The sequence below is a fragment of the Lethenteron reissneri genome, chromosome 65, assembly GCF_015708825.2.
Source record: "Lethenteron reissneri isolate LAM-NWPU_2019-01 chromosome 65, ASM1570882v1, whole genome shotgun sequence".
Lineage (NCBI taxonomy): Eukaryota > Metazoa > Chordata > Hyperoartia > Petromyzontiformes > Petromyzontidae > Lethenteron > Lethenteron reissneri.
This window is the reverse complement of record NC_083843.1, coordinates 10,287,557-10,315,022: the sequence shown is the minus strand read 5'-3', so window position 1 is coordinate 10,315,022 and position 27,466 is coordinate 10,287,557. Positions and strand designations below refer to the sequence as shown.

Sequence of the window (27,466 nt, the reverse complement as noted above, 5' to 3'; positions counted from 1 at the left end):
TTTCCCATATCCCCTCCCTTGGATGCTGCTAATCCTGCATAATGCACTTATACAAGTAGTACTAATCACATACCGGCATTTCCCATGGGTATGCTGGATTCCTCTTGATATGCAAATTATTTTGTCAAGGCGCTCCCTTCCCCCCCCCCTTCCAACCCAGCTTATATATATGCTCCAAGCACGTGTGCTGTTTCATTCAGACGCTGTCGCCTCGACAGACCTGGTTTCACCTGAGGACGGCTACTTGCGTTGTGGGCGAAACGTCGTGAGAATTAATTTATTATGTTTTATTTTTATTATTTTATTACTTCCCTTCTACGTGACTTTACCGAAAGAACCAAGAAGATGAATCCCTGCAGTCACGAAAGCTTTAAATCGAAATTTAGTTTGACTCTCTGAGCATCAGGCTCTTGACACGAAGCCTATGAATCTTAAAAGTGTCTTCGTCTGGATTATGATTTTTGGGTATTAACAATCAACCATTCGATTCCTAAAATTACCTTGATTTCGTTATAAAAGCCATAGGCTTCATCATTGAACTACACGAATCCCGCAGGCTGCCTGTGTTTCCGCTTTGCCGATGTTTGCAAGGCGTACTAGGTACTCATTAAGGCTGAGCCGACCTAGGAAAGGTCCAGATTTGGTTCTGAACTGATGCAAGTCATGGCCTGTTGGTGACCATGTTTGCATCTCAGTGCACAAATCATCCCATCTTCACTGAACATCCGTATTCGCTCTCGCTCATCCATACACATTAGCATGGTTGGCTTCTTACGGTGTGAAAGAGGTTCAACATTTATCCATACAGACACTATGAGAAGGAAAAAAATACCCACGTATTTTCTTAACGAACTTTTTGGGTAAGTGCTGTAATCAAGCACATATGAACGCCGGCATGGCACACGAGGGGGTTGGTGGCCAGCACCACGCCCGGCCGCCTTTGTCTCCCCAGTGGTGATGTTTACTGCACACCGCACCAGGTACTCATTTGATGCTGCGTCGACCTAGGGAAGGCCCTGGACGGGTTCAGATAATGCATCGCTGGTGTTTTCTGTGAGTGAGAATCAAACTCGGGTATCCGAATTCATAGCGGATCATTTTAACCACGACACCTCCGCTCTGCAACATGTACAAGCACAATAATACGCGCAATAATACACACAAACGTGACAAGAGTTCGTGGAACTTACACATGAACGCCAGCTGGTTTCTTATCGAGGCGATGTCCTCTTCCTTGGGAGATGGAGGTGGAGTTCCCTTCTGAGTATCTCTCCTGTGAGACCAGAACCAGCAGCGACTCACACAGCCCGTGTCTTACACAGCACCAACACAGACAGCACCACCACAGTATCATCATCACAGCATCATTCACAGCATCAAACACCTACTTCCTCTCATCTCCACTGAAATTGCCAACACATTGGCATGTTGCATAGTTGGGTCTCGCCTCGACTATTGCAACTCCGTCCTAGTCCGGACATCCACTGGCAACCTAAAAAAACTTCAAAGACTACAAAACAACCTGGCACGCGTCGTCATTGGCCGCAGTCATCCCCGTCTCAACTAACTTGCCTGTCTCCGTGCCCTCAACTGGCTGCCCATTGCCAGCAGAGTCATATACAAGATTGCCTGCCTCTGCCACCATGCATTCACAGCTGCCTGCCCGCCGTACCTTTCTTCATTATTGAAGACTTGCAGCTCAGCACACGGCAGATGCCTGCGCAGCACGACTCACGACCTCCTCTTGATACCAAGATCCAGGATGGTCATGTCTATGTGCCGCTTCTCGGTGGCAGCCCCAAAAGTCTGAAACGCTATCACTGTGCACATTCGCACCACCTTAATCGTCTCCTTCAAGAGACACTTAAAAACTCACCTCTACAACCCCGCTTTTGAGTGACTCTGAGCTTGGCTCCGTGCCTCTGAGTTGCGGCCATTACGTCCGCAAATTTGCGTGCGTTATAAATTGCATTATTATTATCATCACGCCATCACAGAGCACATGCCTTACACAGCATGATCACATACAGTATCATCGATCACAGCATCATCACACACAGCATCATCTACTCACACACACATCACACACAAGGCGTCACCCAGTGTGTTTATACTGGTAGGAACCTCTGGTTACACCAGCCCACAGGGGATTATTCTGTCCGTCGTGCATTCCAAATATGGGAGGGGTGGGTGGGGCTGGGTGGAGAGGGGAGGGTGGGGAGGGGCTGGGTGGGGAGGATGGGGAGGGGCTAGGTGGGGAGGGTGGGGAGGGGCTGGATGGGGCTGGGTGGGGGGTTGGAGGGGTGGGGCTGGATGGGGAGGGGCTGGTCACCCCGTGGTGCCCTAATAACACGTTCCTTCGGAGTGGGCAGGTAGGAACTTGGTTGGACAGCGCAGCGTTCAGGGGGAGGGGGGGCAGTTGGATGAGTGGGCATGTTTACCCTTCCCCCCCACCCTCCCCAACATCGTCAACCAATCGCGGCGTAGCTCGGTGTTCGGTGGGGAGGTGCATGGGTGGGCGGAATTCCGGATATGCATGACAGACAGACAAATAATCCCTGGTGGGCAGTGTGGAACCTGTTGTTCCTACCTGTATAACACTCTAGGTAACTAAGACTCACACACACATACACTCACTCTCACACTCTCGAACTCACACACACACACTCTCACACTCTCAGACTCACACACATACACTCACTCTCAGACTCACACACACTCACACTCTCAGACTCACACACACTCACACTCTCAGACTCACACACACACTCACTCTCACACTCTCAGACTCACACACACATACACTCACTCTCAGACTCACACACACATACACTCACTCTCAGACTCACACACACACATTCTCAGACTCACACACATACACTCACTCTCACACTCTCAGACTCACACACACACTCACTCTCACACACACACTCACTCTCAGACTCACACTTTCAGACTCACACACACTCACTCTCAGACTTACACACACACTCAAACTCGCAGACTCACACACAGATACACTCACGCTCACACTCTTAGACTCACACACACACTCTCACACTCTCAGACTCACGCACACACTCTCAGACTCACACACACATACACTCACTCTCACACTTTCAGACTCACACACACATACACTCACTCTCACACTTTCAGACTCACACACACATACACTCACTCTCACACTCTCAGACTCACACACACACTCAGCGCGGGGTTCAGGGGGAGGGCAGTTGGATGAGTGGGCATGTTTACCCTTCCTCCCCACCGTCCCAGACATACGTCAACCAATCGCGGCGTTGCTCGCTGTTCGGTGGAGAGGGGATTGCATGAGTGGGCGTGTTTACACCACGCCTCTACCAATGGCGGCCCCGCTCGGCGTTTGGGGGGGGGGGGGAAGTTGGATGATTGGGCGTGTTTACCTTACCCCCACCCTCCCCGACATCCAAAACCAATCGTGGCCCTGCTCGGCGGTCGGTGGGGGTGGGTGCATGGATGGGCTGCATTCTGATGCACGACAGACAAATAATTCCTGTTGTTCCTACCTGTAAAACTCAACGTTTAACCTACTCACGCCGGCTTGTGCCCGCCCTCACAGTCGCCCATATTTGCGGAATACACCACGCCGCCGTTGACCCTGGCCATTGACCGAGCAACCTAACGTTCCTACCAGCTCCCTCCGCAGGAATGTGTTTTGTGTGAGTTCATGAGTCCATACCGGTTTGTCTCCTTCAGGTGAACCTGCAGGAGTCAGACACAGGGGGCGCTAGTTAGTTCACATCCAGCCACGTTAACCACACAGTGATTGGTAGACACGATGATCTGGGCTGCGCTCAGCCATTCGCAGATCCCAGTGTTGTTGGTTGTAAACAAGGAAAAGCCGTGGACTCGTTTGGACTCGATGGTTCTCATCAGCAAAGTGTGGCCTCTAAAATCGTGACCACATGGTACCCGATGTCACGGGCAAGAGGCGTCCATAGTGCTTGACATCGAGTCACAGTGATTGTGACCCAACATTCAAAATAATGATCAATCTCTGGGTTGGTTTCACATTACTGAGACTCATCAGCAGCCAGTGCTAAAATACAAATGCTTCTAACTTTACTGATGTTAAAGGCGCTTCTGTTTTCAGTTTTCCTAAATGTTGGTCTATATTTGGTTACATGAATAATCAAAATTTAGCGTCAAGTAGCCTTAATCTGTGGTAAATTACAGGACCATGCTGTTACAGTTTTTAATGCCAACATCTGCCTACATTACCAACCATTTATTAACTCGTGGGATTTGTGTGTTAATCGTTTATTTATTCTTTGGAAATTCAGCAGTAATTTTTATTTTGATGAGAATATACAAATCCACGTTGGTGAACTTGATTCTACGTTTAATTTCAAAATGCATGGGCTATAGGTTGTGTTGAAGGTACAAATGTTATTATCCTGTGCTTTGTGATACATCGCATGTGACACATTTATAAATGCACAGACAGTCCTCGATTTATGAACACCGGGATTTACAAAACAGCTTCCTTGAAATATATATATTTTTTTACATTGACTTAAAACGCAAACTCACACTTGCAAACTAAACCGTGGAACTATTTTTTCAGCGGAACGATCCTCCACGAGATGAGTCAGCTGCATGCTCGGAGTGAGTGTGTGTTCATGTGTTTGTGCCCGTGGGCAAACATGTCGAGCAGTATTATCCTTACATCGGTTGCGTAACACTGTGTGGAAGCTACCTGGTCTGTCGCTCCACACAAAGCTTCAGGTCTTCTTGGCCACAGTCATGCCCTCCCTTCTCTACACTTGCGAAATGTGGATCCCCCTAATGGAACATCTTTGCTGGTTAGAAACATTTAGGCTGGCCTGCCTACAATCCATCCTGGGTTTAACCAGGCTGGATTGTGTGAGGAGTTCACAAATCCTTGAAATATCTGGAAAAAGTCCCATCGGTGAGCTCCTCCGGCAGGCAAGGCTGGGTCATGTAGACCATATGCCCAGCGACTGCATGCCTAAACAGCTTCTGTTTGGCCGGATAGAGGGGGCTAAACGGGCGCGGCACGAGCTAGAGAAGACATGGAGTGATGTGGTACAAGAGGATGTGGAGCTGAGTGGACTTGCTGATGACTGGTACCAGCGGTGTTAAGATTGGCCTCTGTGGAAGAGGCTCATGAAGGATGCTACTAGGCAGTTGGAGGCAGTGGCCCTCCAAAAACAATGGAGGGCAAAGAACCGACGCTCGCAACAATGAGCGGAGCGCCGGGTGGCTAATGCCCAGCAAGTTGGCACAGTAGGGGGCACAGGTGGTGCATTGGCCAGTCATCTCAGTTTGTTGACCCGTGGCACCTGGGTTTGCCCCGTGACCTCCTGCCGGTGGACGTTCAACACTTCACGTGACCTCAACGTGGACATAGCCTGGCACAAGCGCCGTAGTGATGTTACAGCCACTTAGTGGTGAATGGCGGTTGTTGTTGTTATTGTGTGGGGAGTGGTAGCGCGCTGCACTATCAACCCATGGGCGCTGGGCCTCTGCTATGTCGACTCGGTGTGTAAACATCGCCACTGGGTAGTCAATAGTGGTCAATGGTGGCCGAGCGTGGTGCTCCCCACTCACTCCCTCGTGTGACGTACCGGCCTTCACAGTTGCTCCTCTTCAGTCTGTTCAGGCTATATGGCACATTGTTGTCATTGGAGTGTGTCTGTGTGTGTACGTCTCTGTGTGTGCTTGCATGCCCCGTGTGTGTGTATTTGTTGTGTCTATCATTGTGTATTTGTCTTGTGTGTGAGTGTGCGTGTGACCCGTGTGTGTGTGATCAATTGTAGTGACTCATTGCGCCCCTTCCAACAAGACAGGATCAGGACTCAAGGTAAGTGAAAAAAAAACCGATTTTTTTTTCCAATTTATTAATTTTATTTTACGTGTTATATACTATACAATGATTGTACAGTGTTACATGATAATGTACAATATTTATTCTTATTTACTAGTTTAACAGTGCAGTACTGTATTTCATAACACCGACTGTATCGGCATTTAAATAGAGTACATTGTTGTGTTCTGACTTACGAACGGGGCAGATGAACGAGTTGTGTGGGTAAGTCGAGGACTCTCCAAAATGAACACGTGAAATGGGACACTCGCCCTGGTTCTGCAAGCGCTCTACCTGCAGAAACGTGAGCGAGTCCCTCTCCTCCTGCAGAGCGCGCAGGCGCGTGGCTGCTGCCTGCAGCTCGCTGATCTCATGCTCGTAATGAGCGATGTTCTCCTCGATCTGGGACAGCAGCTCGATCCCGTTCATGTCCACGCGATCCAGAGTCGCCCTTTCGTCCTCATCCAGCGTCGCTCTCATGCGGGTGAACTCCCCTGAGATGCAAGCCTTGGTCTGGGCCATAGAATCCTGCAAGGGGTGTGCGATGGATTTTATCAATTCGTATTCAATGCTTTAAGACCAAAGTCACATTGTTTTCCAGTTACTCCAAACCTTTTTTTCCCTGCCTTCTCCTCTGTGGACTCACATCACATTGAACAGGTCGTTAACTTTAAGTATATAGGTGCTATCTTGCCCTTAACATTGATCATATCGCCAGTAAGATAAAAAAACATGAACGAAATCCTCTATATAAATAAACACATCGTCTCACCTGGGCTCCATCTTCATGTAGTCCAAGCCGCCATCCTCCCCACCTTTGACTCCTGTGACATCATTGACTGCCACGCCTATTGTTCCATTATACCACCTGGCTGCCCGCTTTGACCTTGATGCCTCCATATCAGCACATTATGCCAACCTCTGTATCACCTCCAATTTGTCCCCTCTGGATAGGTTTAGAGACCACCAATGGGCTGTCTTCATCCTAATATTCCTTTTAAACAAATCCGCCAAATATGTAAGGACCTCCTAACTCCGCAAATTCCCAGTCGCAACCTGTTCTCTCTAAAATTACCACATGTTAAAACTAGGTTTGACGACGCGTCCTTCCATGCTGCTGTTACTACCCCAAGTTACTGGAGTGTACTTGCCTCTCGGCCTAGGCTGGGCTGCCTCCCCAGCCTCCAACACGATTAGAAAGCTGCGTGATGAGTGAGATATGAACCACTGCTTGACTCTACCTTCACCAACCTGCACTGACCCGCGTAATTAAGTATGGCCAACTAGCCTCAATGATCAACACGATGTTGCGGAACCTTCGTCCAGAAGAGTATTAGTGAAGATCTGTAAATTATTTACAAAAACAGATAATCACACGATTCACTTTCTTCATAGATTGTCTCTGCAAATCACCAATAAAAGTATTTTGTACACAATCTATTGGCCCCACGGCCTTTTGGGACTGCATTATTTTATCAGTACAGGCAGACCTCGCTAAATGCTCAATATGCTTCCTGAAGTGAGCGCTTATCGAATCAGCGCTTAAAGGAGTCATTATACCATTGTATATACAGTATGGGGATGCATTCTTGTCAGCATTATTTCTTTCGGATGACCAATATATGAAGGCTTTATTGGGATATCGGTAAAAGCACCAATATTACAGATGGTAAACATTATTTCATGAATAAAAATAAGAATTAAATATAATAACCTTATGACATACTGTGCATAATACTGTACTCCTGCTACCATGGCAGCAGTGGGTGACGAGGTGGAGGAGCTTCTGCGCTCCCAGTCTGGGGTCATTCTCAGAGAAGAGCTCCAGGAGCTGCGTTATCTTAGCGGTGACCTCAGTCTACATTTTTGTCGTGAGGTTTCTTTTAGATGGAGCCTAGGACTCTATCCTGGTCGAGTGAGATCTCACCTCGCTAACATTTTATTAAACTAAATAGATTGTTTTAAAAATGAAATATATATCGTGATAATCAAATCACGGGGGGTGAGGTCTGGTTGGCTCAGCTTGCGTCGCTCTCAATGGCTGAGTGAATGATTGAGGGTGGGTACGTTCTTTGGCCAGCATTGCTGCGTGTTCCAACTCGTAAGATCTTTATAGGATACTAGCTGTACCCGGTGAAACATTCACTGATCTAGCAGATCTTAATGAAACATTCACGCATTTTTTTTACTCATATTTTTTAACAAAGATTTATCTAAAGACGCAATTGTAAATTTCTGTTTTTTTTCCGCACTAGATGAATTAATCACACGATACAACTCTTGATCGAGCAAGATATAATTGTCCTTGACTAAAAACAGACTTAGGTAAGTATAGGCATTTATTATCAAACGTTTGACCTTGTGATTTATTGATTGTCATTGAAAATGCCAATCGTATGAGGAATTGTGAGCATGTGAAACTGAATGGTAAACTTGTGTCTAATGGAACAAATGGGATTCTTGGAATAAGTACCCTGTCGGAGGTTGCTCCACCGATCATTTTTGCATAGATTATGTTAATTTGTATTTGAGTAAGAGTAAGTTTTATACCATTATGTAATCCTCACAATGCCATTATTTTTCTAAGGAGCATGATAACAGCTCCTACTTTAAGTTCTAGTTCATGAGGAGGCATTTCGTTTGGAGTAAGACCTTAACAATTCTTCCGGGAATGCAAGTTGATCAGCAGTATCATCACTCACATAAGTATCCATGCTCTTGAAAACCACTTCAGATCCATTGTTGAGATCAAGAGAGTCTCCGTTTGTAACATTGTATTGCGCTTCATTTAAAACCCGTCTGGCTGTAACTGCTTCAGACATAGGCTGTTATGCTGTTCATCGATGGACTCCGGTATTTGAGAAAAGCTCGCAGAGTGAATGTGAAGTCTCCATCGCAAGCTGCACTGGTCAAAGGCGTCAAGTTATATATATGATGAAACGCTCACTTGTATGTCATATATTTGGTTAGAATATAAATCCAAGCGGTTGATAGCAACTAGGCTCAGACCCATTTCCTTGCAGAAATATTAAAAGTATACGCAATTGCATAATTACCGTTTGCCTTATATGCACGACACCAAGATTCACCAATGCATCTTGATTTGAAGCTTTCGTGACTGCAGGAATCCATACTCTTTGGTTCTTTTGGTAAAGTCACGTAGGTAGAAAAATAAAAATAAGCAAAAAATAATATATCACGACGTTTCGATCGCAACACAAGCCATTGTCCTCAGGCGGGAAAAAAAAATCCAGCAGTGGAACTGCTGAACCAGCGAGAGAGCTGTTACAACAAGGTTATTTATGTGGCGATGGGCCAGCAAGCAGGGTCTGAGCTGGAAAATAATTTCATCCCTGGACGCATGCATGTCAGTTGTGTTAATGGGGGGAGATTAGGGAAAGAGAGATTAGGGAGAGAGATTAGCATGAAATGAACTTCCGCCGCCATGTAACATTATCGTCGCATTTGCGCACCACAGCAGTGTTAATGGGAGATTAGCACTATGTTGATGGGAGATATTAAGCAGGGAGATTAGGGGGATTAGCAAGTTAATGTCATGTCTACGTGTAACACAAGCCGCGGCACTGCCAACTGCGCTGTGAGGCAAGCGCGGCCACACAAGCGAATCAAGATTGAACCGCCTTGACGGGGAGGGTTTCCACACATCTGTTAGAGTTTTTAACAGACTGCGAGACAAGAAGGCTCACCTGATCGAGTCGCTAACCTTTCTCAAGTGATGCCGCTATAACAAGGTAATACCGATCACATTTACACTCACATCTGCTGCTGTCACTTCTCCTAAAGCTAAACGGATCTTTTTCCAAGCTAGGCCCTCGCTAATCTCAGAGAGAATAAGACTGCTCCATTTGAACTTGATTATTTAGACAAATGTCTCTTACAATCACAATCAGCATTAACAGACAAAATGTCCACATCTGATTGGGACCGTGTAGATAACATGACTGTTTCTTCTGCCGTGACAATGTCAACCAAATGTGAAGTTAACCTGATTGCTAAATTATTCAACATCCTGTCAATAAAGAAGCCAGATCCACACATTAAAAAGTTAGATGTTAACAAGATTGGCATCAATCAGAGTAACAGTCCAATTTCCGATAGCCTAAAATCGGTACTAGCTAGAGGGTTAAACTTTGCAGTCACCTCCAAACACATCCCAGTGGATGATATCATTGCCCAGGTTGACGTTGCACTCAAAGGTTTAGGTCACATCCCAGCAGACGTGGCAAGATCTGAAATCGCCACCATCCTCAAAAACGCTAAGAAACCCATTAGTAACATCAGAAGGAACGAGCACTCTGACCTCGCTCAATTGAAAAATAGAGTTGCTATTGTCATCCTTTCAGCCGACAAGGGCAATGCCATGGTCATCATGGATAAAACCACAAACAACAACAAAATCCAGGACCTGCTTAATGCTGACAGTTATACTAAATTCAACAAAGATCCTACCAACCGCCTGGCTACAAAAACCAACAATATCATCACTAATTTGACTTCTCTAATCGAAACAAACAAACAAGCAAGCTCTCTCTCTAAAACCTTCGGCTGCTAGACCACCCAGAATTTATGGTCTTCCAAAAATCCATAAATAAGGTACTCCTATCGTTTCTACCATCAACTCACCTACCTACAAACTGGCCTGATTTCTGTCAAAGACCCTGCTTCCATTCACGGGAAAAACCACCTCAGCAGTACTTAATTCAGCTCACTTGGTTTCTCTAATCAAGGACATTTCACTGTCTCCAGATGAATTGCTTGTCAGCTTCGATGTAGTCTCTCTGTTCACCAAGGTACCTGTACCTGACACCATAGCAATCAATGAAGACTTGGTCCAACAGGGACTGAATCCTGATGTTCCAACTTTGGTGAGGCACTGCCTTACCAACACTTACTTCATCTGGAATGGTACATTCTACAAACAAAATGAAGGTACCCCTATGGGTTCTCCCTTATCACCAGTGGTAGCGAATGTTTTCATGGAGAAATTTGAAACAGATGCCATCCTGACATCCACCCTACATCCTTCCCTGTGGAAGAGATACGTAGATGACACTTTCGTCATCTGGCCACATGGCCAGCCAGCAATGAACCAGTTTTTCAACCACATCAATTCCATACACCCATCCATTAAATTCACCATGGAAGTGGAAAATGATGGCAAGCTACCATTCCTGGATGTTTTGATCGAGAATAGGCCTGATTGCTCGTTGGGACATTCCGTCTACAGGAAAGCAACCCACACGGATTCCTATCTAAAGCCTGACTCCCACCACCATCAGGCCCAGAAGAACTCCCTCATCAAAACACTACACCATAGGGCCCACTGCATCGCCGACCAACGCCACCTAGCCAGTGAACTGGAGCACGTACACCAAGCCCTCAAGATCACTTATCTGAGGACCCAATGAAAACCATCACTTTGCCATACATAGCAGGTGTTAACAAAAAGATTTCCAAAATCTTAAACAAACACAAGATCCAAGTCTGATTCTATACAGTACACAAAATCCGTGATTTGATCCCATCTGGGAAGGATGTCCTTCCTGACATGCAATACCCTGGTGTCTACAAACTAAGTTGTGTCTGCGGCAGCAGTTACATTGGGGAAACGAAACGAAATGTTTTAAACCATGTTCGCAAACACAAGGCAGATTTGCAACACGGCAGAACCAATACCTCTGTAGTGGCTGATCATTGTTATAACGCAGTGGGCTCGCACGATATTGTTATTTCCGAGACCAAGGTACTCTGCAAACCTTCGGCCAACCTTCAAAGATTTATCCATGAAGCCACATAGATATATAAAAACTGTGACAATTCAAACCGAAAAGATGGGTATAAGTTGAGCAATCATTGGAAGGACATTATTAACCAAGCAAAATCGTAACTTGCTGTGGTGCTTACATTCTTCCCTGCCGTTTGGCTGTCATCTCCGACTCTCTGAGTTGCATTGTCCTGTTGGGTGCCTCTGCATTGGTGGGCTGGGGTCTCGGCTAGCGTGGCCACCTCTGCTCCCTTGGCCTCGGTGTGTCGATGGTTATGGCTTTGTGATGGGCTTTGTGTCTCACTGGCGCGGCCACCATTGCGGTGGTTCGCTTGCGTGGACGCGCTTGCCTCACAGTGCAGTTGGCAGCGCCGCAGCTTGTGTTACACATAGACGTAACATTAACTTGCTAATCCCCCTAATCTCCCTGCCTAATCTCTCCCATCAACATAGTGCTATTCTCCCATTAACACTGCTGTGGTGCATATATGCGATGATAATCTTACGCGGCGACGGAAGTTCATGTCATGCTAATCTCTCTCCCTAAACTCTCTCTCCCTTATCTCCCCCATTAACACAACTGACATGCATGCGTCCGGGGATGAATTCCTTTCCAGCTCAGACCCCGCTTGCTTGCCCATCGCCACATAAATAACCTCTTGTTGTAACAGCTCTCTCGGTGATTCAGCAGTTCCACTGCTGGATTATATTTTTTCCGCCTGAGGACGACCGCTTGTGTTGCGATCGAAACGTAATGATATATTATTTTTTATTTAATTTAATTTTTTTACCTACGTGACTTTACCGAAAGAACCAAAGAGTATTCAGCAGTTTAACACGTAGGCTTTCGCGACCAATATTATTAATAATCAACGTTTTTGTGTTAGATCGCATTATTTATAAATGTGTCGTAACCCTCCACCACCCGACACGGCCAATCAGCAAAAAAAGACGCTCATACATCGGGCTAAAACAGTGTCAGATGGTGAAAGTCTAGTGAGAGAGATTAAACATGTTAAAGAAGCACTAATACAGAATGGCTACAATAATGCTCAAATTAACAGAGCACTAAATGCCAAATCACGATCGCAAAGCAACACTGCTGAAAGCGATCAGATTGTTAAAATAATTAAAATACCATATATCTCAGGAGTAACTGACAAATTAGCCCGTGTTTTGCGAAAGCAAAACATTATAGTAAGATTTGGTACAGTACACAAAATTCAAAAACTAGTAACTTGCACTAAAGATGAATTACCTAAATTATCAACAGAAGGTGTATATCGGATTAATTGTTTATGTGGCAGATGCTATATTGGACAGACGGGGCGTAACATTAGTATAAGACTAAAAGAACATCAGAGAAACATTAAACTATCTCAAACACAACTGTCGGCAGTGGCAGAACATGCTTGCCAACAGGGACACTCAATTAATTTTGATAATGTTGAAGTGTTGTGTAAAACTAGTTACTACTGGCAAAGACTAATTAGAGAATCCATTGAAATTGAGAGAAACAGAAATAACTTTAACCACTCAGACAGCTACAGGCTTAGTGCGGCTTGGAAGCGTATTATTAAATAATACATATTACAATTCCTTATATGGGAAACAAACACTATTCAACTGATTACTAACATAGCATATAATTCCAATAACACACATTACAACTGACTACTAATCTACAACTAACATCGTAACAATTGCCTGATTACTAATCTAGTATATAATTACAATACCCCCCCCCCCCCCCCCCCCCCCCCCCGTCTCAAATTGCCGCACCTGATGAGTTAAATGATGACGTCACCCTGCTGCTGCTCTATTTAAGACCGGGAGCAAGAGCAGAGCCTCACCATTCTGGCGAATTGCCCGATGATGCTGGATGCAATTACCAGCGAAACGTCGTACTAAAAAAATTAGAAATGTTGTGGTTTCACGCTTCAACACACCGGTGGGCTAAAGCAGTCAACTATTTGTCTTTTGTCAACGTGACACCTTTTTTTGCTGATTGGCTGTGTCGGGTGGTGGAGGGTTACGACACATTTATAAATAACGCGATATAACCCAAAAACGTTGATTATGAAGTATTCAGCAATGAATACATCACAATGAACGCAAACTGCAATGCAAGTGAAACAAGTTTTAACATTTAATTATGTATGCATTGTCTACTTTATACTTGTGTAATGACGTCGGAGACACTGACTTTAGAGGCTTTATTTATTTCTTGACCTTTTCACAGCGTCGACTCGATGATACAGTCACGACTTGAGGACATACCGACGACCTACTATACAGCAACGACGGACTATATAGCGATGACTGACGACGAAGTGACAGCAGCGATGACCTGGTGTGGTAATAGTCGTATATACTGTCTCTGTTGTTACCACTCGTCTCCTATAATGTCTCCACACCTGAAGTTAACCACTCGTGGTCGCTAGTCCACGCACTGTCTCTACGCTTGGATGCGTGATGAGACGTTTTCCCTGCATTACCTGTAATATTTCTTCAAGTCATCTCTTGTGTTCTAGAATTAAAGAGATAAGATTTTTTACTATATTTTATCACAATCTTTACTTGTTTTAAGTGTTAGTTTGTAATCCAATACAATCGTTTCCCCATGCACTTTTATGTTATCAAACCCATAAAAAGTATTTCGAGTTATCCCATATACGGCTTTGCAGTGGTACTAGAAATTAACTTTTTGTCATAAACGTTGCATTTTAATATCCACATTCAACCAGCAATTTACATAATGTATTGCTCTTTCCTATTACACTGACGCCTCACGACGTTCGCTTGAATCTACGGAGTTGTCCTCACAGGAAGTCACAAATTCCACACAGGGTGAAGGTCACAGGGTAACAGAGCCCACGCGTGGTACCTGCACGTCCTTGCGAGTGGCCTTCATCTGTCCCACGGATGCCTCCGCCTTCTTCTTCTTCTCCTCCACCGCTCGCGTCTTCGCTCCGACTCTACTCTGTAAGAGACGAAGTCACCAGAGGGGACTCCACTCCCTGAGCGGGCCCTTCTCAGCCCCACTACACAGGGAGTACTCCACAGTGATGGCTCTATATTTGACCACCATAAGAGTGCTCAGTTTGTCAAGCTGGACTGACTTAACAGTATGTTAGCAAGTAGGCAAGGCTCAGTGATGAGAATAACAACTTCCTGATATTTTTTATTGAATGAGATGTGTAAGTTGCGAATATGTCAGCTCGACTCCTGGTGTTGTAGAGGCCACAGCAGGGGACAAGGACATGATCGTTCAATACAACGGCTCTTCACTTCACGAGCAACATCCAAACATGGCCTTCCTCCAGGACGCATCACACAAAAAGCGTCGAACCACCCTCCTCCTCCTTACACTCCAACTCTCGTCCCTTCCTTTCCTTGCCAAAAATGAATGGCTCCCTTGAACTGAAGCGATCCCATTCTCACACACTGAGGTACTCGCCTTTCGTGTCTCATGCTCATCCTCCAGTGTATCCACATCATGCCCTCTATGTTCTCCGGTAATGGTACAGGCCATGCACACCAGACTCGCATCCTGCTTGCAGTAGAATTTGAGCTCCTCTTTGTGCTTCTTGCATCTTCTTTCCTCCAGGCTGACAATGGGAGCCACCAGGACGTGGTCCATCAACTTGGGGTTTTTCAGATGAGGCTTCAGGTGGGACTCACAGAAGGAAGTCTCACACCTGAGGCAGGTCTTCACTGCAGGAGTCTCCCCATCATCACAGCCGTCACAGAAGACAACTCCGGCCATCCTCTCTCCAACTCTGAGCTGCTCCACCAGGTTGGTGAGCGCCACGTTCCTCTTCAGCTGGGGCCGCTCTGAGGGCGGCTGAAGCTGCTTGCTGTCTCCAAGGCACCATCCAGACACCGGAGGCAGAACGAGTAGCCGCAGCTCAGCGTAGAGGGGCAGTCAAACGTGCTCAGGCAGATGGGGCAGCTCAGCTCACTGTCTACACAATCACTGGGAGACGCGCTCGCTATGGCCCATGGCTTCACTCGGACTCAGTCGCTCGCCGCGGCTCAGAGAGGAGCTATCGCAGTAGCAGCAGCTCACACAGCAGAGACGAACAAGGAAATGGACTGACTTCACCTGCAGTTAAGTTATAAATACCTCGAGACACGCCCTGAAATGTTCCACACGGCGGCTGCGCTCACCTTTGTAGACGTGGCGTTACATTAACGCACTGTTGGCTACAACTGATTTGTGTGTTTAGTTTGTTGACCTCCTGTACTTCCCATTAGCATGGTTGGCTATGTACGGTGTGGAGGAAGTTAAACATACATACATAGCTTTGACCGGTCTCAAGTGATATAATTTTTATACAAACAAAACCCAGCAGCAGCAGCAGCCAGGGACGCAGCAATAATGGTTTGTCCCACAGGCTGATTGACCGGCTCGGGTCAAGCTGTGTGTATTGCACAATGGAACCGCACCTTGTACAAATATTCTGATGTAAAGGTTAACTTGTTTTTTTCCATCTGTGTCTTTATCCATTTATTTCTTGCAAGGCCTGTTTGTTTAAGCTTCGCAGTCTGTAATCATCTAACATCTTTATCAGCTAATATTTTAACAACTGGCTTTGTGTGTCCTCTGTTCATGTGTCAAATATGTTTTTGTTTTTTATTCCTACGACACCGTTTTATTCTGGGTGGACGGTGGTTGTATGTATGTTGAACTTATTTCGCAGCGTACGTAGCCACTCGAGATAATCGGAGGTATGTGAGTGGGTGGTGGTGTTTGAGTGAGTAAGTGGGGGGGTTATTTGGTGAGAGGGGAGACAGATGGGCAGGAGGATGGCGTTAAGGGTGGATGAGCAGGTGGCGAGAGAGGGCTGGAGGAAGAGTGGCTGGGAGGGCGTGCGATTAAGTGGTTGGGTCCCTAGGTGAGTGGCCTCACGCATTATCACAGCGAACAGCCCCTGGCTAAACAAACATCGTAGTTCATTTAAGCTCATTATCTACATGACTTTCACCGTCAATTTTCCTATTATGCGTAAAAAAAATCGAGGATTTTAATCTTAATAACCTAACAAATATATATTCATCACCTATTGTTAATGTGAATATTTTACATCCTGGACTCGCTGAGTTTGGCCGATTCTATAAAAAAAAACTATTTTTCCTTTACCAGGTAAGGCCCACTGAGGTTTATAGCTCTTTTCAGAAGCGGCCTGGCCACAATTGATAGCTCACAGACGTGGCTTATTACGTGGACATTTCTAGCAGCCAAACACTCTAAGCGCACTTTTCTAAGTGTGAAGGGAATCATCGGAGGATTGGGAAAAAAATTTAACCCGTAAAAACAAAGTTTTTCACTATAAATCCTTTATATGCGTGGCGGCTAGAGTCCTCTCGTCCTCTGGCTTGAGATGGCTTCCACCTATGGGTCAGATGAATGCCTGCCACCATTAAGCAATTGGTAATTAAATATAAAAAAAATTCCTAAAAAGTGTAAAATTTTGGAAAACATTTTCACGAAAATACATTGTCACGCACAACGAGTCTGTGTGCAAAATGTCAGCTCGATTGGATCACGGGAAGTGGGTTAAAAAACGACCGAAAGATTTGCACGGTCGTAAGCAAGCAAGTGAACTTAATATAAAGGATTTTAAAAATGCACGCGACCACAGGCAGAGAGAATGCAAACTCCAAGTACACGTACAGGCGTCAGGGCCGGGATCGATCCCACGACCTCCTGTACACCGGGCGAGGTAGTTAACATCTTCCAGCCACCGCAGCGAGATGAAAAATAAATCACAGAGCAGCGACAACGAACAAGGAAACGAGCCGACTTCACCTGCAGCTAAATTATAAACACCACGAGACGCGCCCTGGAATGTTGCACGCGGCAGCCCGTACTCACCTGCGTAGACGTGGCGTTACATTCACACACACAGTGTCAAGGTTAAAGAGTCGCAATTGAAATATTTTACAAAAATCCCAGGGTAACCATGAAAACAGTGATGGATTGTCCTATAGACTGGTTACACCCGCTTGGGTGAGGCTGTGTTTTTCCACTGTAAACCTCACCGTGTAAATTTGTATTAAAGATTAAAAATTATAAGTAGGCTATCGCGACCAATATTATCCATAAAACGTGTTTTTGGGTTAGATCGCTTAAATATAAAAGTGTCGTAAAACTCGCCACCACCCGACACAACCAATGAGTAAGCTTTGTCACGTAAATAAAATAAGTAATATTTAAAACTACTTTTTTTTTTAAACACGCTTTAATGAAATGTACCGTACTCGGAATGGCAGAACTCGACGACTCCAGGAAGTGACCCCGAAGCTTGCCACAACGTAAGGGACCGTTGTGATTTACAGCCAACGTCAGTTGAGCGTGGACAATTAGACCCAAGCCGAAACATACCATGTAAAAAATTATGTTTAAAAATACTTTTTTTTATAGAATATAGTAGTCATCAGTATGACGTAAGTATACCAAGTTTGCAGTCGATACCACATTGGGAAGTGGGTTAAAATTGAGTTAAAAGATTTGAGGATACGACAACAACAACAGTGAGTTAAATAAAAGCGTGTAATAATACTAATAAAAACATTCCCGCTAGGGTGAGGCTGTGCGTTTTGCCCAGCAAACCACACAGCTGTCAGTTAGTATTCAAGGTTTAACAAAAAAAGATTCCCCTAAACCAGGGGGTTCAGAAACCAAAACAACGAGAGACATTTTTTCTTATTTTTTACAATTCGGTAAGTAAAAGAGAAACCAAACAACGCATTATTTCAAGAGCCGTAATGCAACGTGGTGTGAGTACGAGAGACGGTGCTGGTGGTCCTTTGATCAATAAAAACGTCTCACGAAGCAGCCGTCCCTCAAAGAGCCGCACGCCGCTACGGAGCTGCAGGTTGACGACCCCGTGCCCTGAACCAACTGGCGTGAGCGTCAAGTAATAATTTAATAATGTTGTTATATTAATTTAACTATTATGTAATTGGAAATGGATAATGTTACGAATACAACTTAACCATCATCCGTCGATTCAAATTGGAATTTGTTAATAATCGTATTATAACAGTTACAGTGATTTATCATGCCGACTTACATTAATTTGTCTTGCAATGACCCACGGAGAGAGAAACCATTATCAACCACAGGGGTGATTTTATTCCATAATTTAACAATTTTACGAATAAAACTTTACCCTATTCCGTCGATTCAAGTTGTAATTTGTTAATTATTGTATAACAGCTGCAGTGATTTTATAATTCTATGTCTTGTTTTTTATGTTTTAAAGTAAAAGTTAATGCGAAATTTTTGCTACCCCCCCCCCCGCTGAGTGATTGGTACATTCCGAACAGCCCAACAGCTACGATGAGCAATGTGGATCAAAGCAGATAACGGTAACGCGATTTGTTATTATCACAGATGTTAATTTGGCATCTTTGGACTGACGTACACTAGAATCTGAATATTTATACTGCAGGAGGAATCCGATGACCTGCAAAGCTCTATTTAACAGACGTCCAGTAGGGGCACGGGGTATGAACGTTACAACAACAAACAGAACACAAACATGATAGTAGCACAAGCACAAGGAAAGTTAACACATCACCATAACACACCTAACAGTATTCTTAGGTTATTTCGGTAAAGTCACGTAGGTAAAAAAGTAAAAATAAAAATTAATAAAAGTAAAATAAAATAAAAATCACGACATTTCGGAGGCAACACAAGCTTCCGTCTTGCCTCCGAAACGTCGTGATTTTTATTTTATTTTTTATTTTACTTTTATTACTTATAATTTTTTACCTACGTGACTTTACCGAAAAAACCTAAGAATATGAATCATTGCAGTCACGAAAGTTTCAAATCTAGAACACCTAACAGTAGTTTAACACGTAAAGCCTTCGCGACCAATATCCATTATACAGTTTTATCGGGGGTGAACCATCTAACCCAAACAACCTGCATTATGGACATCTACAGTATATATAAATATGAAAGTTAGTAGTTCCCTGCGTCTTGTTGACATTCGGGTGATTGCCACAAAGTGCTTTGCTTTATCCACCGCTTTCTTTGTTGTCGGAATGCAGCGACGACTTCACCTTGACTCCGTGTCGCCATGGGCTGCGTCTGTAGCGCGTTGTGGCAAACGGCGTGCGAGTGGTGCAGCTCGTTGACGCACAGCAGAAGCAGCTGCTGCTGTTGTTGTACAACATTAATGGTTGACGCTTCATCAATGTCTCTTTCAATTCACTACACGCGATTTATCACCGATGTGACTTTTTTACTTTGACGACAGACACTTCTCATCGTTCTTGATTTGAAGCTGTCGTGACTGCAAGAATCCATACTCTTTGATTGTTTCGGTAAAAAAAATATCTACGTGACTTTACCGAAAGAACCAAGAATATAAAATATATTGTTCAATGTTTAAAATCGTCAATACCTAAACAAAAGAAGTCTTCATCACCTATTCTTGTCAATGTCAACATTTTACATCCTTTACTCTGGCTGATTTTGGCAGATTCTATTAATATTTATTTCTTACCAGGTAAGATCCACTGAGCTATATAGCTCTTTTCTTTAAGCGACCTGGCCACGATTGAAAGCTCAACAATAATTGAGGACTTAGTCCAACATGGAATGAATTCTGATGTACCTGCGCTGGTTAGGCATTGCTTTACCAACACCTATTTTACCTGGAATGGCACCTTCTACAAACAGAATGAGGGTACCCCTATGGGCTCCCCCTTGTCACCAGTTATAGCCAACATGTTCATGGAAAAGTTTGAATCAGACGCCATCCAGACATCCACCCTGCGTCTTTCCCTGTGGAAGAGGTATGTGGATGACACTTTCGTCATCTGGCCACATGGCCTCTCAGCATTGAACCACTTCTTGGACCACATCAATTCTAGACACCCATCCATCAGATTTACCATGGAAGTGGAGAAAGACGGTAAACTACCATTCTTGGATATTCTGTTTGAGAGGAGGCCTGACGGATCCTTGGGACATTCTGTCTACAGGAAAGCCACCCACACAGATTCCTACTTGAAACCGGATTCCCACCACCACCCATCTCAAAAGAATTCTCTCATAAAAACGCTATACCACAGAGCCCATGGCATTTCTGACCAACACCACCTGGCCGGTGAATTAAGACATGCACATCGGGCCCTCAGGATGAACGGATACTCTGACCGCACTATCCGCCAAGCTGTTTCTCCCACCACACAGAAACAGCCACATGAAACTCCGACCAAAACTATCACGTTACCATACATAGCAGGCGTGACCAAACAGATCTCCAAAATTCTAAACAAACATAAGATCCAAGTCCGATTCAGTACAGTGCATAAAATCCGTGATCTGATTCCATCTGTGAAGGATGTCGTTCCTGACTTACAGTATCCTGGAGTCTACAAATTGAGTTGCATTTGTGGTGATTGCTACATTGGAGAAACGAAAAGTCATGTTTCTGATCGTGTCCGCGAGCACAAGTCAGATCTGAAACACGGCAGAACTGATTCTTCGGCCGTTGCCGATCATTGCTACAACTCGGTGGGCTCTCATGAAATTGTCTTTTCCGAGACCAAGGTTCTCTGCAAACCTCCTGGCTACCATCAAAGGTTTGTACACGAAGCCATACAAATATACAAACACAGACATAATTTCAAACGTGATGATGGTTACAAACTGAGTAATCATTGGAAAGATGTGATTAACCATGCAAAAAAGATTTAACTACACTTATTTGGCCAATCTTATTTGACAGACAACTATTACAGGTTATTGATAGACAGCCAGGCTTGTTTTACCATGTTTAGTTGTTTCTTTTTTCACACTATTGTTATGTAGGCCAGGCTTAGTCACAAACCGTACCTCTCCATAACAAAGGCTCACCCTCTTAAGCCTCACCTTACCATATGAATAAAAAGTGTGCCGTACTTGGCCCTTCCCCCCTCTCCAACCATTATATATACGGAGTGGTAGCTCTTGCAATCTCTCATTTACTTGATACAGTTGTCGTGGCTGTGACGGTTCCACCTGAAGACGGAAACTTGTGTTGCCTCCGAAAGGTCGTGATCTTATTTTATTTTACTTTTATTAATTTTAATGTTTTACCTACGTGACTTTACCGAAAAACCTAAGAATATGAATCCTTGCAGTCACGAAAGCTTCAAATCTAGACTCAACAAAGTGGCTTTTCGCGTGGATATTTTTTCAGCCAAAAACTTTAAACGCGTGATGTTGATCTAAATGTCGAGGGGAAACCAGAGGAAGCAGAGAAGAATCCACAGGACCACGGGGAGAGAGACACGCACACTACAAATATACAGCAGGCGTCAGGGTTGGAATGGAACCCACGACCTCCTGTATACCAGAAAAGGTAGTTAACATCTCCTAGCCACCGAAGCGATATGTAAAAAGCATGGAGCAGCCACGACGAACAAGGAAACGATCTGACTTCACCTGCAGTTAAATTATGAACACCACTAGACTCGCCCTGGAATGTTCCCCGCGGCAGCCCGTGCTCACCTGTGTAGACGTGGCGTTACATTTGTAATGTAGCTCTCAGAGACACCGTCTTATTCTTCATGTATATTTATTATGAAAAGTCTGCTGACAACGTAACGAGTAACCGCGAGTGACGATATACACTTGGGTAATTAGACGACTCTATTCTGAGACAATGTAATTCTAGCCTCAAGACTATTCAGAGATGATGGAAACGACGGCGATTCCCCACAAAAAACAGCTCCCAGGTCCGGTTCGCACCGGCTCTTATTCAATCTACGCCCTTGTTACACTTCACGGCCATTGGGTCACGTGCTTCCCCTCACGTGATCCCGTCAACGCTCGTCCCATCAATCATCATTAGCACTTCAATTAGTAACCATGGTCCCGGGGAGCCGTACTGTCCCTCTTATTGCTTCGTACTGTCTTTTCAGATTTAAAAATATAAGTAGGCTAATCGCGACCAATATTATTCATTAAACGTGTTTTTGGGTTAGATCGCGTAAATATTTAACGTGTCGTTAAACCCGCCACCACCCGACAAAATCAATGAGAAAGGTTTGTCACGTAAACAAAACATTCTGGCTCGGGTGAGGCTGTGCGTTTTTCCCAGCAAACCACACCGCTGTCAGATCGTATTCAGGGTTTAAAAAACCGATTCCCCTAAACCAGGGGGTTCAGAAACCAAAATAACGAGACATTTTTTCTTTGTTACAATTCGGTAAGTAAAAAAACCCAACACGTTATTTCAAGAGCCACAATTCAACGTGGTGTGGGTACTAGACGGTGGTGGTGGTCCTTGATAAATGAGAATGTGGTGTGAGTACGAGACATGGTGGTGGTGGTCCTTGATAAATAAGAACGTGGTGTGAGTACGAGAGACGGTGGTTGTGGTGGTCCTTGATAAATAAGAACGTGGTGTGAGTACGAGAGACGGTGGTTGTGGTGGTCCTTGATAAATAATAACGTAGTGTGAGTACGAGAGACGGTGGTGGTCCTTGATAAATAAAAACGTGGTGTGAGTGCGAGAGACAGTGCTGGTGGTGTTGGTCCTTGATAAATAAAACGTCTCACGAAGCAGCCATCCCTCAAAGAGCCGCACGCCGCTACGGAGCTGCAGGTTGCCGACCGCGTGCCCTGAACTAACTGGCGTGAGCGTAAAGTAATAATAATAATTTAATACTCTTTGGTTCTTTCGGTAAAGTCACGTAGGTATAAAATAAATTAAATCACGACGTTTCGGGCGCAACACAAGCGTTCGTCATCAGGTGGGACAACCACAGCAAGAAACAATACGGGTAAACCCATATTGATTGACAGGTATGGGTATGTAACAACATTTCACATCACACTATACAGCACACTATGCACTGTCTATAACTCAGCTATAGTACATGGTGAGGGTATGTAACAGCATTACACATCACACTATGCACTGTCTATAACTCAGCTATAGTACATGGTGAGGGTACGTAACAGCATTACACATCACACTATACAGCACACTATGCACTGTCTATAACTCAGCTATAGTACATGGTGAGGGTATGTAACAACATCACACATCACACTATACAGCACACTATGCACTGTATGTAACTCAGCTATAGTACATGGTGAGGGTATGTAACAACATCACACATCACACTATACAGCACACTATGCACTGTATATAACTCAGCTATAGTACATGGTGAGGGTATGTGACAGCATTACACATCACACTATACAGCACACTATGCACTGTATGTAACTCAGCTATAGTACATGGTGAGGGTATGTGACAGCATTACACATCACACTATTATACAGCACACTATGCACTGTTTATAACTCAGCTATAGTACATGGCGAGGGTATGTAACAGCATTACACACACACGTGTACTATATCTGAGCTTTACACAGTAGATAGTGTGATGTGTCATGTTAGAGACAACCTCATCGCTTAGGTCTGGGTAGTAAATATAAACACACTCGCATAGCTACTCAGTGGTGTAAGTTACACTCTCATAGACACACGAAGAAACCGAAATGCACACAAATATACGTGCAAATTTACACGTAGTAGGCATGTCACTTGATACCTAGGACACCCTTGCGAATGAGAAGTTCAATCGAGCGACTTTCCAGGTAAAATATTTTAACCATCAACATCCTGGGGGTTCACAACATCGGAGATGAACAAGGAAGCCAACATTACTCAGCACGAGGTTACAACCCTCACGAGACACTCCGTGGAAATGTGCTCAGATAATCAAGGTCACAGACACGAGCTTCGTATCGCACGCAGCTGTCTAGTCGCACCGTGAGACGCATTACACGGTTGGCTTTGACCACTTCCAGACGGGAGCCAGGTCCACTCGCTCCGCTCTCAGTGGGAGCTGCGCTCGCCACGACTCTCAGTGGCTTCTCACCGATAGCCGCTCGCTGTGGCTGAGAGACGCTGTCCCTGGAGCGCACACGGCGGCGATGAACCAAGACACGCATCGACTCTCACCTGCTTAGACAGGAGCGTTGCATTCACATCGCGGTGTTGGGGTTTACGGGTCGCGATTTTTACAAAACCCAGAGTGGCCAGGCAAACGGTGATGGTTTGTCCCTTGGACTAATGTCGCGAGGCTGTGGGTTTCTGCACCAAACCGTACCTTGTAAAAATGTATTATTAAAGGTTTAAAAAAAAAGTATGTCGTCTCTATCATTGACATTTATTTGTTCTGGATTTATTTTAGCGTAACAGTTTAAAATTGTCTTTAAAAAAATAGTAACCATTAATATTGTAATTTTTTTGACAAATAATCTCACAACTTCACATGTAAATGAGTGGGGGATCAGGTGGGAGGATAGGAGGGTGATCGTGTGGGTGGTTGAGCAGGTGTGTGTATGTAGGTGGAGATTGGTGTTGTCGTGGTTACTGTGCTGTGCTACGAACCTTCCGATCCAAGTTCAATTCCCACTCATGGCCACCAACACCAATGACTATTGTCTGAACTGGTCATGAGCCTCCCTTAGGTCGATTCAGCCTCAAATGAGTACCTGGTGTGGAGTATAAATATCACCACTCGGGAGACAAAGGCGGCCGGGCTTTGTGCTGGCGCCCACCAACTCGTGTGCCATGCCGGCCTTCATAGATGCTCGCTAACAGGACTTGTCCAACAGTCTGTTCAGGCTATACGGGGGATTTTTGTCTTTGTGTGGGTGTGTGAGTGAGTGGGTTTGAAGGCGATCAGGGGGAGGGAGATCAGCCGGGAATGGTTGCTTGAATATGCATGAGGTGGGCAGCTGGGAGGGTGGCAGGATGGGCAGGTGTATGGCCGAGCAGGTGGGGGCAGGTGGGAGGGAGGGTCTCTGTAGACGGCTGAGGGGGTAGTAGGTTAAGGAGTGGCAGGTGTCGGGGAGGAGAGTGTTGGGTGCAGGTAAGTGGGTGGTGATCATCATTACCAAGCGTAGTCATTATCATCATCGTGCTCTTCATCATCATCTATCAGTCAGGATCCATTCATCATCATAGCTCATGATGACGAGGAACAAGCAAACTGACAGAGTGCAACAAAAAACACGAGATGCGCCATGGAATGTGGCCCAAGGCTACAGACAGCACTTACCTGTGAAGGCGTAAGCTGTAGATTACTAACCGTGCCCGGGTTTAATCTCCGATAATATAACATCTATACAAACAAAACAGCAACCATCCCAAAAAAATACATGTTTACACAAGTCAGTCTCAGCTATGAGAGAGTCACATTCACAGCCTGGATGACAATCTTGACAATAGATTTTCAGATTTTATTTTTTATTCACCCAGAACACATTGACCCTCGACCCACAATACAATGTGATTACAATTCACAGGTAACCCAGAACACAATCAGGTCTATGTAAATTTACGCGATCTAACCCAATAAACCTTTATCATCGATAATATTGGTCGCGAAAGCCTACGCGTTAAAGTCGATTTGTTTAACCAGGTGGGAACTCAAGAGACCAGGATGAGTCTTGGTTGCAAGAGTGATGATAATGGTGCTGCTTCTGCTGCTGCTGATTCTGTTACTGCTGATAATGATTCTATCATTATTGATGCTGCTGGTTCTACTCCTGATGCTGATAATGATAATGATGGAGCTACTGCTGTTGATGCTGTTGCTCCTGTTACTAATTCTGCTGCTGATGATACTTCTGCTGATGCTGATGATCGAGTCGAGTTGAATATAAATTTAACGAGGTGAGAACTCAGGAGATCAGGATGAGTCTCATTGACAAGAGTGACCTGGGTCACAAAAATGAAAAAACAAAACAAGTCAAACCCATGCCAGCAATAAATCAAATATAAATCTCACCCACAGCCCAGAGCACAATGCGATTAGCGTTCACACAAGTACACAACTGGTACGATATAATCAATGTGTTACAAATAATCTACGTGTTTCTAGACACCCTGAGACTCGAGGTTGGGTTCACACCGGATTGGTGTCTCACGTTAAGGAGGGACGCCGTTGTGGCTAGGATATGTTAACTCCCTCGCCTGGTATTCAGGAGGTCATTGGTTGGATTCCGACCCTGACAGTTGCTGGAAATTTGGAGTTTGTGTTGTCTCTATCCCTGTAATAACACACAGTGTCTTTGTGTTATCAATGCGTGTTGAGACAATATTAGTCGTGTCGTATTGTAAGGTAAATCCTCACTCTAGATATATATCAAGCGCTTAATAACTTTAACCCACTTCAAAGTCAAAACACAGTTCCCATTGTTGTCAGCAGAAGCGTTATCCCATAAATCGAAGGTTGTGGCTTCAGGTCCAAAAGTCTGACAGCAGATAATTAAAATATTAATAAAAACAAACCTTTACAAATAATATTGGTGGCAAAAGACCTCCTACTACTACTAGGTATTAAAATGGCTTATATCTCTCTCTATGCCTAGTTTGGGTGGGGGGGAGGAGGGGGGTCATTCGACCGCTGGTTCTAACAAAAATGTTTTAGCCAAGTGACGCTCAGCACACACCACGAGTAGTCCCCCCTAGTGATGCCATCCCATTCCCACCCCGGGTTTATCGCCCAACGAGCGAGTGACCGCGAGGGGGACGGCGCGCGTCACCCCGCAGCGTCACGTGACGCGTGTTCCCAGCACGCCCGCGGTGGAGCTCCGCCCTCTCGGCGTTGAGCGCCGCGCGGTGGGCGGCGCGAGGGACGATGACGTCAGAGAGAAGCTTGGCTCCCCCCGCCCTCCCCCACCAGTGCGCTAACCACTGCACCACCGCTCCACCCCACACGACGCACATGGCTCTCTATACACTAAAGAGAAAGATC

General features: G+C 45.0%; 2 protein-coding genes across 2 annotated transcripts in view; one reads left to right on the top strand and one right to left on the bottom strand.

The window, feature by feature from the left end:
- Nucleotides 1-15,685, bottom strand: part of LOC133359585 (tripartite motif-containing protein 16-like) — a 34,278-nt gene extending 18,593 nt beyond the window's left edge. Inside the window, exons 1-5 of the mRNA XM_061578036.1 lie at nt 15,118-15,685; nt 14,545-14,640; nt 6,167-6,400; nt 3,722-3,744; nt 1,191-1,273 (exon numbers count right to left, since the gene is read on the bottom strand). Of these exons, the coding sequence (XP_061434020.1) occupies nt 1,191-1,273; nt 3,722-3,744; nt 6,167-6,400; nt 14,545-14,640; nt 15,118-15,426 (745 nt within the window). The 5' untranslated portion in view covers nt 15,427-15,685. The remainder of the gene's footprint in view (nt 1-1,190; nt 1,274-3,721; nt 3,745-6,166; nt 6,401-14,544; nt 14,641-15,117) is intronic.
- The window catches only part of LOC133359559 (E3 ubiquitin/ISG15 ligase TRIM25-like), a 223,482-nt gene that overhangs the window by 65,349 nt on the left and 130,667 nt on the right, over nt 1-27,466 (top strand). The gene's annotated exons all lie outside the window — the stretch shown is intronic.